Genomic DNA, 13,528 nt, shown 5'->3' on the forward strand with positions numbered 1-13,528 from the left:
TGTCTGTGCGCATGTTTGTTTGTGCATGTTTGACTTCATGCTGTGTGATGAAATTACAGTGAATGAAGCTCCCATGGTGTTGGTGAAGATCACTGATGGTGTGATCCCCATGCTGTAGGTCAACCACATACAATGTCTGAGCTCTCACAATCCACGCTTTGTCACTTGCGCAAGTCCATTGCTGCTGGTACTATGATTGGCTGCTTTCCCATCTGAACTATGAGAGCCTGGAGTCTTGGAAAAGGCTCCAAAATCAGAACAATGAGACCTGTTAGAATTTGCAACACATGAGATTGGTAGCTCAGCTGGATGTGCATTTAAACTTTGTGCATCAAATACCCTTGTGGCCCACAAAATCAAAAGCAAAAAAGTGTGATTGCTTTTACTACTTGCTGGGGTCATTAGGGTTAGTGGCTACTGGCTGTGGTCTCCTGTTTTCCCTTTGAGAGCTGCAGTTTGATGAGGTGTTTCAGTGCAAGTATCACATTTTATTGTGGAGACTCGAGAAGCTGGAATTGTCATTTAATCAGAGAAGTTTAAGGAGGAGTTTCAATAGAGGTATTTAAAATTATGTAGGGTTTTGATAGACTAAATAATGAGAAGTTGTTTCACACTGGCATGTAACTAGAGGACATGGATTACATTAATTGGGAAAGGAACCAGAAGTAATTTTTAATGCAGTGAATGGTAATACACTGCCCGAAAGGGTAGTGGGAACAGATATAAAAGTAACAACCTCCCAGAAATAGGAGCTTGAAAGTGACTGGAGACTTTGAGGTTCCAGGAATCTCAAATACTTCACACCAAGGATATGGAAGGTGGCTCCACCTATTGGCCAAGCAGGGTTATACACCATTGAACCATGCCACAACTTCCATTTAGAAAACAGCCTTACCATTTAGCAAAAAAAAAATCAAGGCATTTCACAGGTGTAAAATGAGTCAGATATCAACACCAAGACAAAGAAGGTGACGTTAGGACAGAGGACCACCAGCTTGGTCAAAGGTAATGTTAAAGGACCATCTTAAAGGAAGACAGAGGGATGGACGAGAGGTTTTGGGAGGGAATTCCAGAGGCTCGACAGCAGATGTTGTGGATTGATTAAAGTCAGGGATGATCAGGAAAAGTACAGTGATTAGGAATGGAGAGGCCAGTGAAGGATTTATAGACAAGAATGAGAATTTTACAAATGAGGTGTTTCTTAACTGGAGGTCATTGTAGGTCAGTGAGTACAGGGGTGATATTTAGCTGGATTTGGTGCATGTTAGGACACAGATGACAGAAGCGTGAAAACCCTCAGGTTTATGAAGGGGAAGAGAACACGCCACCATCCTGGATTGTGTTAGAGCAATGACGTTTAGAGGTAACAGAGGCATGGAGGAGAGTTTGATGAGCTGAGGCAGAGTACACTTGTGTGATGGTGGGGAGGTGGTAGTAGGCGATGCTGGAGATTTGAAGGTCAAATATGACACCAAAGTTGCAAAAAGCCTGGTTCTTCCTTAAGCAGGGCAGGGATGGAGTTGGTATGTGGGGAAAGGACTTTAGAGTGGGGACTGATGACAATGGGGTGCTTTTTGTATTTTTAACACAAAAGTGTGGAGGTGGGCATTTTAAGCTTGGTGTGAGCCAGGTTTTTCTGTACAACTATGTTCTTCTCTGTTTGCTACATTTTCATACACCTGTAAAATGCTCCATCTAATGGGCAAGAAGTTCAGAAGCTAATTTTAAAAGTTTCATAAAGTTAGGATAGCCAATACCAGTCTACTTATTGGGATGACCTTTAGCTTCTCAAAGGCTGTTAGGCTTCCTGCTGAACATTTGCCTGATTTCATAACAAATCTGTTGAATGGAGGGTTATTGTGCTGAAATTAGACATCAGTTTCAGAGAAAACCCACACATTCCCTGAAATCTCATGATTTCCTGTTTAGTTTTAGGATTGGTGAATTCTATCAGATGTTCTATTCACTTTTGTTGTTGTTGGCAATACTTGTACAATTCCCTCAGTTAAATTATGTTTGCTTTTGCAAATTCACTCTTCGCGAGATTTATTATGAAGCCAGCTAACTATTATTGGTTATACAGGTATTCTAATTGTTTTATATGTTCTTCCCAAGTGTCACCATATATTACAACTTTGTATAAATAAACTGCACAGTTTGGTACTTGAGACTTGACTTGATTCGTAAGTCTTTGTAATGTAACTATAGCATTTTTAAACACAAATGGCATCACTTAACATTGATATAACTCATTTGGCGTAACAAATACTGGTCTTTCCTTAGCTTTTGACATGAATAGTGCTCCCCAGTAAATCTTAAATAGTTTGATCTTAAAGTAGGGTTAGAGCTATAGAGAGAGGCTGAATAGGCTAGGGCTATTTTTCCCTGGAGTGTCGGAGGCTGAGGGGTGACCGTATAGAAGTTCATAAAATCATGAGGGGCACAGATAGGATGAATAGCCAAGGTCTTTTCCCCAGGGTCGGGAATTCCTCAAGGGCGTAGGTTGCAGTGAGAGGGGAAAGACTTAAAAGGGACCCAAGGGCAACATTTTCATGCAGATGGTTGTGCATGCGTGGAATGAGCTGCCAGAGGAAATGGTGGAGACTGGTACAATTACAACATTTAACAGGCATCTGGGTTTAAAGAGATATGGCCCAAATGCTGGCAAATGGCACCAGATAAATTTAGGACTGAAGGGTCTGTTTCTGTGCTGTACGACTTTATGACTCTACAAAGAAATGAAGCACTTCCAACTTTGTCAATGCAATCTTATAGCTGGGAAATTTGGTATGAAACTGTTTGCAATGCTGAATTAATCTATGCAGTAATCTGCAATCTCTGCAGATTCTAGTTGATCCATCAGGTTTGGCAATTAATGCCACTGCTGAACTCTAACTGCTTTGGCAAGGTTCACTATAGTGACTCTCCAGCATGTTTCCACCTGAGTTCTATTGTCTGTGCTTAACCAATAAGGATATTTTGTCTCACTGATTCACCTATGTCCATATCATGTCCAGCTCATGTAATACATCCTGGTGTATCTCTGTGGACTTTTGTGAACTTCGTAAGTAACCTAACTAAGGACTGCTGCTGATGGACTTTGTTTATGTGATGGAAAATTACCTGAACTTGTTCCTTAGTGCAACCATTACGTCTCTTTAACCTCACTCGGACTTTCTGTGATTGTGGCGAAGACCTGTTTATTTTTTTACTTGCTGTTGCCTTTGTCCTTCCACTATGTCCAAAGAGATGTTGTCAAAGTGTTGCAGTAAAAGGTAAAATTGTCATTGTCCCAGAGGACCACAGGGTTGCAATCCACTTGGAAAGAGATAACTGATGGTGAATTTAACTTAGGGTTCACAATGTCTCGGGTGAGTGGTGAGGTTAAGAAGAACCTTCTCTTGTTCTTCTTCCTGCATTCATGAGTGTCAAGCAGATTAGTCAGTTTGCAAGCCCTCCTGAATATGTTGTAAGGACCACTGAACGTCGCTTTCGGAGGTTCAGCCTGTAAAGATAATAACGCTAGCACTTTGCCTCCTATTTGAAATGTTCTAATTGTAACATGTTAGTCTGCCGTTCTTTCATAGCCATAGTCATACAGCAGAAGAAACCTTTCGGCCCACTGAGCCTGCGCTGACCTATCTACACGATCCCATTTTCCAGCACTTGGCCCATAGCCTTGAATGTTACGATATTTCAAGTGCTCATCCAAGTACTTTTTTAGGATGTGATGTTTTCCACTTCTACAGCCTTCTCAGGCAGTGCATTCAAGATTCCCATCACCCTCCAGTTGATAAATATTTTTCCTCAAATCTCTTCGCAACAACCCTCCGTTTACCTTAAAATTATGTCCCCTCATTATTAACACTTCAACTAAGGTGAAGAGCTTCTTCCTATCCACCATGTCTGCACCCGTCACTGTCTTATGCACCTCAATCAGGTACCCCCCTCAGCCTTCTCTGCTCGAAGGAAAACAAGCCTAGCTTATCCAGCCTCTCGTCACAATGGAAGTGGTCGAACCAAGGCATTATCTTGGTGAACCTCCTCCACACTTCCACTGTTTTGTTTCAATTGGTACTCCATAACGAGTAAAACAATGAGTTAAACTTTTCCACAACCGTCTTAGCAATTTATCTTTCAAGGAATAGCTTCTGGAAATCAGGTCACATAACCATAACTATAAAGATATTCTGGCTTCTCACTTTCATTTTCAGGAATAACTCTTCAAATAACACTTGATTGAATGACTGTTCAAAAATTATTGCAAATGTCGGTTTGATTGCACATTGAGGTTTTCCAACTATGTACAGCATGTTTCACAGAGCTGCACTGTATCCTTATAAAGGCCAGGTAAAAAGCCTGTTTATTAATGCTCAAATTTTCTGAATTTCTACAGGCCCTTGTAGAAATTTCATGTGCTGTGTGCAGTATCGCCTTCAGATATTTGAGCAGTATCACTATCTGATGAACAAAAGGTCTCATTCACAGGTCTGTGAGGATGTCTCCGCTTCAAGACTCTTGTTTTTAATATAATGACACTGTGGAACTTGTTCGGTGTAATCTTGGTTATCTCCGGATCTGCTTTCTGATCCTCAATTAATGAAGACATATTAAGCACTCCTTTTGAATCATTCCCATCCTTAATGAAAGTTTAGACTATTCTAACATCTGTTTGGGGTGCTACTTTGACTTCTGGTGATGGACGTGGTTTAACCATTGCTGTGGTCACCACACATGATGGAAAAATATCTGATCTTGTGCATTCCTGCAGCTATTATGTCTCTTTAGCCTCATTCAAACTTGCTGTGGTTATAGTGAAGCTATAATGTTCAATCCAGCTAAATCATTAACCAGGATTAAGTCAACACCGTCCGCAGGTAATTTCCTGACAACTCCTATCACTGTTCCAGTCCAGCCATACTCCAATTGCACTTTGTATAATGGAACCGGATATACTCTCCATTTACTCATTTATTAACACTGTGGCTTTTATTACATTCTCTGAAGTGAAACATCCATCTTTCTCCAGCAAATGAGATTGTGTAGCTCCTGTGCCTGTTCATATAGGTATGGGTTTAGCTGAATCATTGGAAGAATAAGTGGTTACTTTTTCTTTTGACAAAATCCTTTGAGTCTCTTATCTACCTTGTTCAATTCTCCTTCACTCACAGCAGTGTTTACCTTTGGTTTATTGGCTGTTGCTACCTTTTACCTTTGAATTGCTTGTTTTCTTTCACTGTCATGAACATCAATATGTCCTATGGGTTTCTAGGCAACTTCCAGCATTTGGAATGAAGGTGACAATGGAAACACTTCAATCCCTGCCCTCAGTACCTCCCTTTCTGATCTGAGGAGGGGATCATGGGGCATTGCCAACTGCCCCTTCTTTACCCTGTCTACTTGTCTTACTTTCAGTCTCCCAACCTCAATCATTCTTGAGTTTATGGGAGGGACAGAAAAGTGTTTAGTTTTAAGAATCAGCTTCTAATCGTCAGCTATTAATGCTACCTGTTCAGCAGTTACAGCCTTCTGGTCTTCAACATCAGTTCTTACTACAAAAGGTTTTTATAAATTCTTCCAGGAGAATAGTTTCTCTGAGAGTTTCATACTTGGTATTTACCTCCAATGCTTGATTTTGTCTGTCAAACTCACTTGGTTTATCCTTTCTCATTTAATATAGAATTTGCCAGACTTCTTCAACTTGTTGAAACTTTTGCCTGTACAGGTAGTGCTCTTGTAACGTGATTGTTGCATTCTTGTGTGAAAATCACTATACCTTTACAGCGGAAAGTTCACGTTATCCAAACAGTGTCCACTATTCATCAATCGCTTTATAGCCAATTCGCGTTAACGAAGCATGTGTTACGGCAGAACGACCTGTATGCTTCAGGATCTATCTCATATGCATCCAGAATATCTTCTATTCCATAATAATATGTCATAATCTGTAGAAAACCCCTCCGACTGTGTTGCATACATTTTGTGTGCTTTTGCCTGTCAATGTGCCTCGAATAGACAATGTGCTTCGAATAGACAATGTCCAGTTTTCGTTCAGCCACTTTGGTTTGTTTCACCATTTTCTCAAATGACATAAAGAATGCCTCCACCTCTTTTCCCTCAAAGTTTTGGTAAGGTCTGTCCACATTTAAACATTTCCTTACTATGTATTACGACTGGGATTTTCACCATCAGAGCCTTCTTCAGTATCTGACATGTTTTTTTAAAAACCCCATTACTTTAAGCTAGCAATCTCTATCTCTCTCCTTTAATTTCCTTTTCCTCTTATTTTCCCTCTCCCGAAATGTTTGTTGTTTCTCTTGCCTCTGACATTCAAGGTCAAACTTTCTCATCTCCACTGTCCTTCTAATTTTGTTTTCCATTCTTTTTGATTCCAAAGTTCTTTCATTTTCTATTTGGAGTTGTTTTACCCCATTCTCATAATCAAGGCGCTTTAACTGAAATCGAATCCTTGCTCATTCAAATTGCTCATCACTCTGTGTTCCTAGTTTCTCATGTATTTCCACCAGTCCAAGATCCTTCACCAATATTTCAACATCAAATTCAAACCTCTTCCTTCTTAGATCTGGCAGACAATTCCACCTCTAATTTATTTGCAAATTGCATCAGTCTGGCTTTCTAATTCTTGTAAATCTATCATAGGATGGTTTTAGCTTCTTGTAATGCTATCTTATTAAGTACGAGAAACCTGATATCTATCCTTTTATCCTTTAACACTTAGGCTAACAATACATCCAGTCCTTCGTTATTATCAATCAAAAGATGCAGCAGTGAGCTTCAAGGCTTCTGATAACTTAGTTGGGAACAGTGCATTGATAATTATACCCCACTCTTCAGTAAGCTGTCAAAAAAATAATAATTCCAATTAGACCACACAGATGAGTACATTGCCTAACTGATTGCTAATCAGGACAAAAACAATGCGTTCCAGGTTTCCTCATTATCAGAAAATAACTCTGATAAATTTGTGTCAATATAAATTTTTAAAACCAGAGAGAATAGATTTCTAACCTACTACTATGTAACATAAACTGTACTCCATCAAAACCCCCAAACATGCAGACACTCGTTTACGATCAAGACAGACAGAAGATAATTTGGCGCAGATATTATGGGTGAACAAAATACACACAGGGTCAGCAAGGTTCCCAAAGTATTTCTCTCAGGCCTTCTGATTCAGCAATGATGAGATGCTGTTGTCTGGAGAGTGATGGTCACTCTTTCATTCAGTTCATTTTTGGCTGGTTTCAGGTCTTGTATTAAAATTGTTTCATTTAAACTTTTCTGTGTTTTTCTCACATGAGAGCAAGACAGAGGAAGTGATAAATGCTTTCGGTTTGCAGCTTCTACAAATTTGCCTTCTCTGTTCTTATGGCATTTGTAGCTTTTGAACACTTTGTAGCTCAATTAATCAGAAGGCAGAATTTCCTGATCTCAAAAAATCTCAGTCCTGTTCAGTCTTCAAAAAGCGATATTGTCTGGCACCGGCAAAGATATGTAGCAATTGATTTTCAAGTTGCAAGTCTCTTCCAATATTTTAATTTCATAGAACTCTGACTTCCATTTCAGTTTAAATTACAAAAAAAAGTAAAACGTGTAGACTCTTACACATGCATGGGACACGGATGCACCAAAACCCCTTTGAGATGAGCTTCCTTTTGAGTTCAGCCCTGCCCTAGTCAAGTTTGTTAGTGTCCACCGATATAGCTGCCTTGCTTGGCCAAAAAGCTTCACTCGTAACCCTGTGAGAATTTAGCAATAATCTAGACTGCACATTATTGAAACTTCTCATAACTGATCAGCATGGAGAGGCTTTATCCTTTACACGATAAGCATTGTGCAAAGAAACATCTCAGTTACCTAAGAGATAGTAAGAACTGCCGATGCTGGAGTCGGAGTTAACACAGTGTGGAGCTGGAGAAACACAGCAGGACAGGCAACATCAGAGGAGCAGGAAAGTTGACGTTTCGGGTCAGGACCCTTATTCAGAAAATTCTTCTTCAGTTCCTTCTTCAGTTACCTAAGAGCCAAATTATGAGCTTGGAGTTACAAATATGATCAAGTTTATAAACATGTGGATCTCATTTTTTGGTGGCAAGATTGTACCTGTGAACATAATTCCAGGCAAGTTGGAGTGTTAATGAGTATTCATTTCTTAGATGTGAGCTTTAAACAGCTGTAGGTTAAGAAAGTTAATCCACCTGATCCTGAGGACAGAACAGCTAAACCTTAACTCACTGTCAGGAAACTGAACTTTTCTCTTCTGTCCAGTTAAGTTACCCTACCCAGCCCACTAAAAGTTCTCGGCAGACCTGGAAAATTCTGCCCAACGTCTTCGGTTACCCCCAAAGTTTTATTGATGGAAACTTCAGCATATCCAGTCCTAGATCAGAAGGGACAAGGAGTGGCAGCTTGAGGTTAATTTAGATAGATGTGAGGTGTTGCATTTTAGAAAGGCAAAATAGGGCAGAACTTATACACTTAATGGTAGGGTCCTGGAGAGTGTTTTTGAACAAAGAGACCTTGGGGTGCAGGTTCATAGTTCTGTGAAGGTGGAGTCACAGGTGGACAGGATAGCGAAGAAAGTGTTTCGTATGCTTGCCTTTCTTGGTCAGTGCGTTGAATATAGGAGTTGGGAGGTCAACGGCAGTATAGGACATTGGCTAAGCTGCTTTTGGAATACTGCATGCAATTCTAGTCTCCCTGCTATAGGAAGGATGTTGTAAAATTTGAAAGGGTGCAGAAAAAGATTTACAAGGATCTTGCCAGGGTTGGAGGGTGTGAGCTATAGGGAGAAGCTGAATAGGCTGGGGCTATTTTCCCTGGAGTGTCAGAGGTTGAGGGGTGACCTTATAGAGGTTTATAAAATCATGAGGGGCATGGATAGCGAAGGTCTTTTTCTCAGAGTAGGAGAATCCAAAACTAGATGGGCATAGGTTTAAGGTGAGAGGGGAAAGATTTAGAAAGGACCTAAGGGACAATTATTCACACAGAGGGTGGTGCATGTATGGAATGAGCTGCCAGAGGAAGTGGTGGAGGCTGGTATAATTACAACATTTAAAAGGCATCTGGATGGGTACATGAGTAGGAAGGGTTTAGAGCTATGTAGGCCAATTGCTGGCAGATGGGACTAGATTAATTTAGGATATCTGATTGGCATGGATGCGTTGGACCGAAGGGTTTGTTTTTGTGCTGTACATCTCTATGACGTACATCTCCAAGAAGCAACCTAACAATTTGGATTCAAAAGAGGGGGACATGAGAAAGGTGATAGTGAGGTGAGGCTGAATGTGGGGAATAACATGTATGCCGATGATGATGTTGAAGATGAGAAATAGAAGGGGCTTAAAAGTAAATCCCTTGGGAGGAAACTGCATTGTGGGAACGGAAGAGAGACCGTAGGGGAATAGTTCTCCTGGCTGTGATTGGATAAGGAAGAATGGAACCATGTGATCACAGAAGAATTATCTGATCAACTGTGCCAAAGGTGAGAGATATGTCAAGAAGGGATAGCTTATTTTTATTACAGCCATGTAGCATGTCACTTTAAGGCCTCTTTCAGTCCTGTTTCATGAAAGATGGGTTGGGATTTGTGGGGCTACAGACAAAAGCTAAGGTTGAAACATCCGCGTTCACTTTAAGCCACAAGTGATGCGTGGGTGATCTGCCTCATTCCCTGCGTCACATAGTTAATCGATTCAACTCTGTGCATGTGGTATCGAGAAATGGCTGAAGGCACAGGAAAGGCCAATGTGGCAAAAAGCAGGAAAAATCCAACCTGACCAATTATCACACTTGATTTTTGTGAAAGTGATGGAAATTATCCTTGACAACCCTGTTAAGCAGCACTTACTCGGCAAAAGACTGAATCTGTTACTGGATTTGTTTGTTTTACTCAGGCAATGAGAATGTGCAAGGAAAACGTGGGTCAATAGTACCTTTTTGAAGCTGCAGTCAAGTGAAGTTACTTCATCACGAGGGAGATTACAGTCACATCCAATCCTATCCACAGTGAAAATCCCAATGCTGTTTCAATAGGTCAGCATTAGTAATGAGAATTACCCTCCCCTTGGTTCTGAGCCAACCTCTAATATCTCTGCTCTATCACTTGTGATCTTGCTTGCTCAGTACAGACTATCCAAGCTAGTTATTTCCTAAGTTAGCTGAACAGCTGGGAGGGATGGAAGTTTGTAATTTATTGATCATTTTAAGTGATATAAAATTTTGGCAATCATTTTTTGAAAGGAACGATTTGGAGAAGCTGATGATGTGTACATGCGTGGCATTGAAAACTGTCCTGAGAACTCAGACCTACACAACAACTATGGAGTCTTCTTAGTAGACCGAGGTACGTCTTCACACATACAGAACCACATATAACTCAGTGGGACTTGTCTTCAGACTTGTTTGAAGATGCCAATGCCTGGGGCACTGTCCTACAGGCCTGCTTCATGACCTTGACCAAGTCACCATTCTTCCTGTTGGAAGCTCAAGAGAGCGTGTCGACAAGTTTCTCAGAAGCACTCCCTTTTATACTCCAGTACTACCTTGATCCTACCTTGTTGGGGAAGAGCCCTTTGTACACTAGACGTGATGTTGATCTGATTCCCACGTCAGTCACCCATGCCTGAGATTGTCCATTTGATGCCGTTTAGAGGCAGTTTTGGGGCAGTAAGCCCAAGTTAACCTGAGGCTAGTTTGATGTTGGCAAACCGATTTCATATACAAAGCCGCCACAGTCCCAGAGGACCAGTCCCTCTTTAGAGAGAGACAATTAGTGGAGAATTTAACTTGAGGGTCACCACGCCTCAGACCAAGGATGATGTTGAGAAGGCAGGAATTTCATGGTGATGTGAGCCGGCACGGATATTGAGCCTGTGCTGTTGACATCACTCTGCATTGCCGTCCAGCCACCTGAGCTAACTGGTACCCAATGCCAGATACAACCTTCCAACTGGAAGATGAGAGATGTTTATACCATTGTTCCAGGCTGGATTTTGAACCAAGTGTTGGAAAGCCAACGTCTAACATGAGTGTTGATTTTTTTTTTTAATGACCTTCTTGCCTTCACTTCTAAAGAAAGCCCTGTCTTTTCTTCTTTAACATCTCGGACATATACCTGAGGGAGGAAGGGAAAAACATGCAACCAGGTACCCAAGTGAATGTCCTGGTTTTAAACAAACCACCTTAAATTGTCTGCAGTCAGAGCAAACTTGGCAAACGGTTCTCTTCCTTGTTGGGATGTAGCTTTAGCACCACATGTTGTTCTGGGAGAATGAACCAGACTGAACCAAACATCCCAGCATCAGATCTCTTACAGATACTCTCCCATGGAATGATTGCCTTTAGCCCAAGAAGGATCTCAAACTTTTCAAAATGCCATCATTTCCAAGAAAACGTGCAGCAGCTCAGGCAGCATTTGTGGAGAGAAAAAGTGTTAACATTTTTCAGATGAAATATTATCAGGCCTTGTTTTGAAAAGCTCGCCTGAATCATGTCAGTGTTGGCCAGAGAAGGAGCCCATGTTGGCTGTGCTTGATCATTGAAAGAGAGAAGTCCTCATGCCCCGGTCCTTCATCCCTCACCCATTTCCTTTTGCTTTTCCCTGTTCCAAGTGTTTATCCAGATTGATATCAACCATCGCTATTGAATTTGCTACCACCGCCATATCAGGCAGTGAATCCCAGATGAGCTCAACCATTTTTGCCTTGCTGTTAACCTTCAAACTTGCCTGTGTCTTGTAGGAAATGGGAATGGAGCTTCAGGTCATTACCTACACGCCATTCGGCTCAATCCCAAACACTATGTTGCCATGGTAAATCTCGGTCGACTGCTGCGTTCGGCAAACAAGAACAAGGAGGCAGAAACATGGTACAAACGGTAAGTGTCTTCTGACAGGAACATGGATGGAATTCTCTTCCGTCCATTTGGTCTTGTGATCAGCGGTTGGCCAACATTTCAGTTTGCGTGGTCAGTTGACTTGGTTTAGAATCAAGGGGTCACGGGTTGTGAAAATCGCCTGTTAGTGACTGGGCACAAGAGTCAAGCATGAACTTTGGCTAGCCTCTGGTTAGATAGAGAACCACAGCATGAAAATACCATTTAGTTTGTGTTAGATTGTCAATTGGAGGAATTAGAGTGAGCTTGCTGTGAAGGCAAACAGGCTGCTGTAGCTTTTCATCTTTTTGTTTGCTTGTGGGATGCAGGTATTGCTGGCTGGCCAATGTTTATTGCCTGTCCTTTGCTGCCCTTGAGAAAGTGGTGGTGAGCTGCCTTCTTAAACCGCTGCAGCTTCATGTCCTGTAGGTTGACCCACAATTGATAGGGAGGGATTTCCAGGATTTTGGCTCAGCGACACTGAAGGAACGGCAGTATATTTCCAAATCAGGATAGTGAATGCCTTGGAGGGGAACTGGCAGGTGGTGTTCACGTGTATCTGCTGCCCTTGTCCTTTAGATGGAAGTGGTTGTAGGTTTAGAAGGTGCTGTCTTAGGATCTTTAGTGAATTTCTGCAGTGCATCTTGTAGATAGTACACACTGCCACTGAGTGTTAATGGTGGAGGGAGTAGATGCTTGTGGGTGCAGTGCCAATCAAGTGGGCTGCTTTGTCCTGGATGGTATCAAGGTTCTTGATGTTGTTGGGACTGCACTCATCCAAGCAAGTGGGAAGTATTTCATCCCACTCCTGACTTGTGTCTGGTAGATGGTGGACAGGCTCTGGGGAGTTAGGAGGAGAGTCCTGCACTTGTAGCCACTTTAAGGTAATAGCAAAGATTTGTAGCTTGGGTTGTGGGTGAGATTGTTGACTTGCTCGCCGAGCTGGCTTGTTTTCGTTCAGACATTTCATCACCATGCTAGGTAACATCATCAGTGAGGCCTCCGATGAAGCGATGTTGTTCCACTCGGCTTAGAATTTATACTGTCTGGTCCGTTATGGTGAGTAGTGTCATTTCTAGTTTTGTTTTGTATGGGTTTGTATATTGGATCCAATTCTATATGTTTGATGATGGTGTTGGGTTGAGAACCATGCCTCTATGAATTCCCATGCGTGTCTATGTTTGGCTTGGGGTACTATGGTTATGGTGTCCCAGTTAACTGGGACCGGACCGGACAGTATAAATTCCAAGCAGAGTAGAACAACATCGCTTCATCAGAGGCCTCACTGATGATGTTACCTAGCATGGTGACGAAATGTCTGCACGAAAACAAGCCAGCTCGGCGAGCAAGTCAACAATCTTGTAGCCACTATAGGTGAATCTAGTTGAGGTTCAGTATTGGCTCCCCAAGCTCCTGCATAATTCATAAAAGGATACAAGGTTGGACACTTCTTTTATTTGCAGAAAATAGTTCGCTGTGCACAAATGTATGTTATTCTCGCAAATATTCATGGGTCGTGTTACGAACTCAACCGATTATCATAAATTGGTAATGTATCACTACACTTGTATTGTCCAGAAAATGCTGCCCAACCTCGGAAGCACATCTACCAGGAGGCAGGCCAAGCAGCATC

General features: G+C 41.7%; 1 protein-coding gene across 1 annotated transcript in view; it reads left to right on the plus strand.

Annotated features, from left to right (window-relative positions):
• The window catches only part of tmtc1 (transmembrane O-mannosyltransferase targeting cadherins 1), a 176,534-nt gene extending 164,632 nt beyond the window's left edge, over positions 1–11,902 (plus strand). Inside the window, exons 12-13 of the mRNA XM_048607814.1 lie at positions 10,264–10,366; positions 11,763–11,902. Coding sequence (XP_048463771.1) covers positions 10,264–10,366; positions 11,763–11,902 — 243 coding nt within the window. The remainder of the gene's footprint in view (positions 1–10,263; positions 10,367–11,762) is intronic.
• Positions 11,903–13,528: the final 1,626 nt, after the last annotated feature.

The sequence above is a fragment of the Rhincodon typus genome, chromosome 18 (assembly GCF_021869965.1).
Source record: "Rhincodon typus isolate 14 chromosome 18, sRhiTyp1.1, whole genome shotgun sequence".
NCBI lineage: Eukaryota > Metazoa > Chordata > Chondrichthyes > Orectolobiformes > Rhincodontidae > Rhincodon > Rhincodon typus.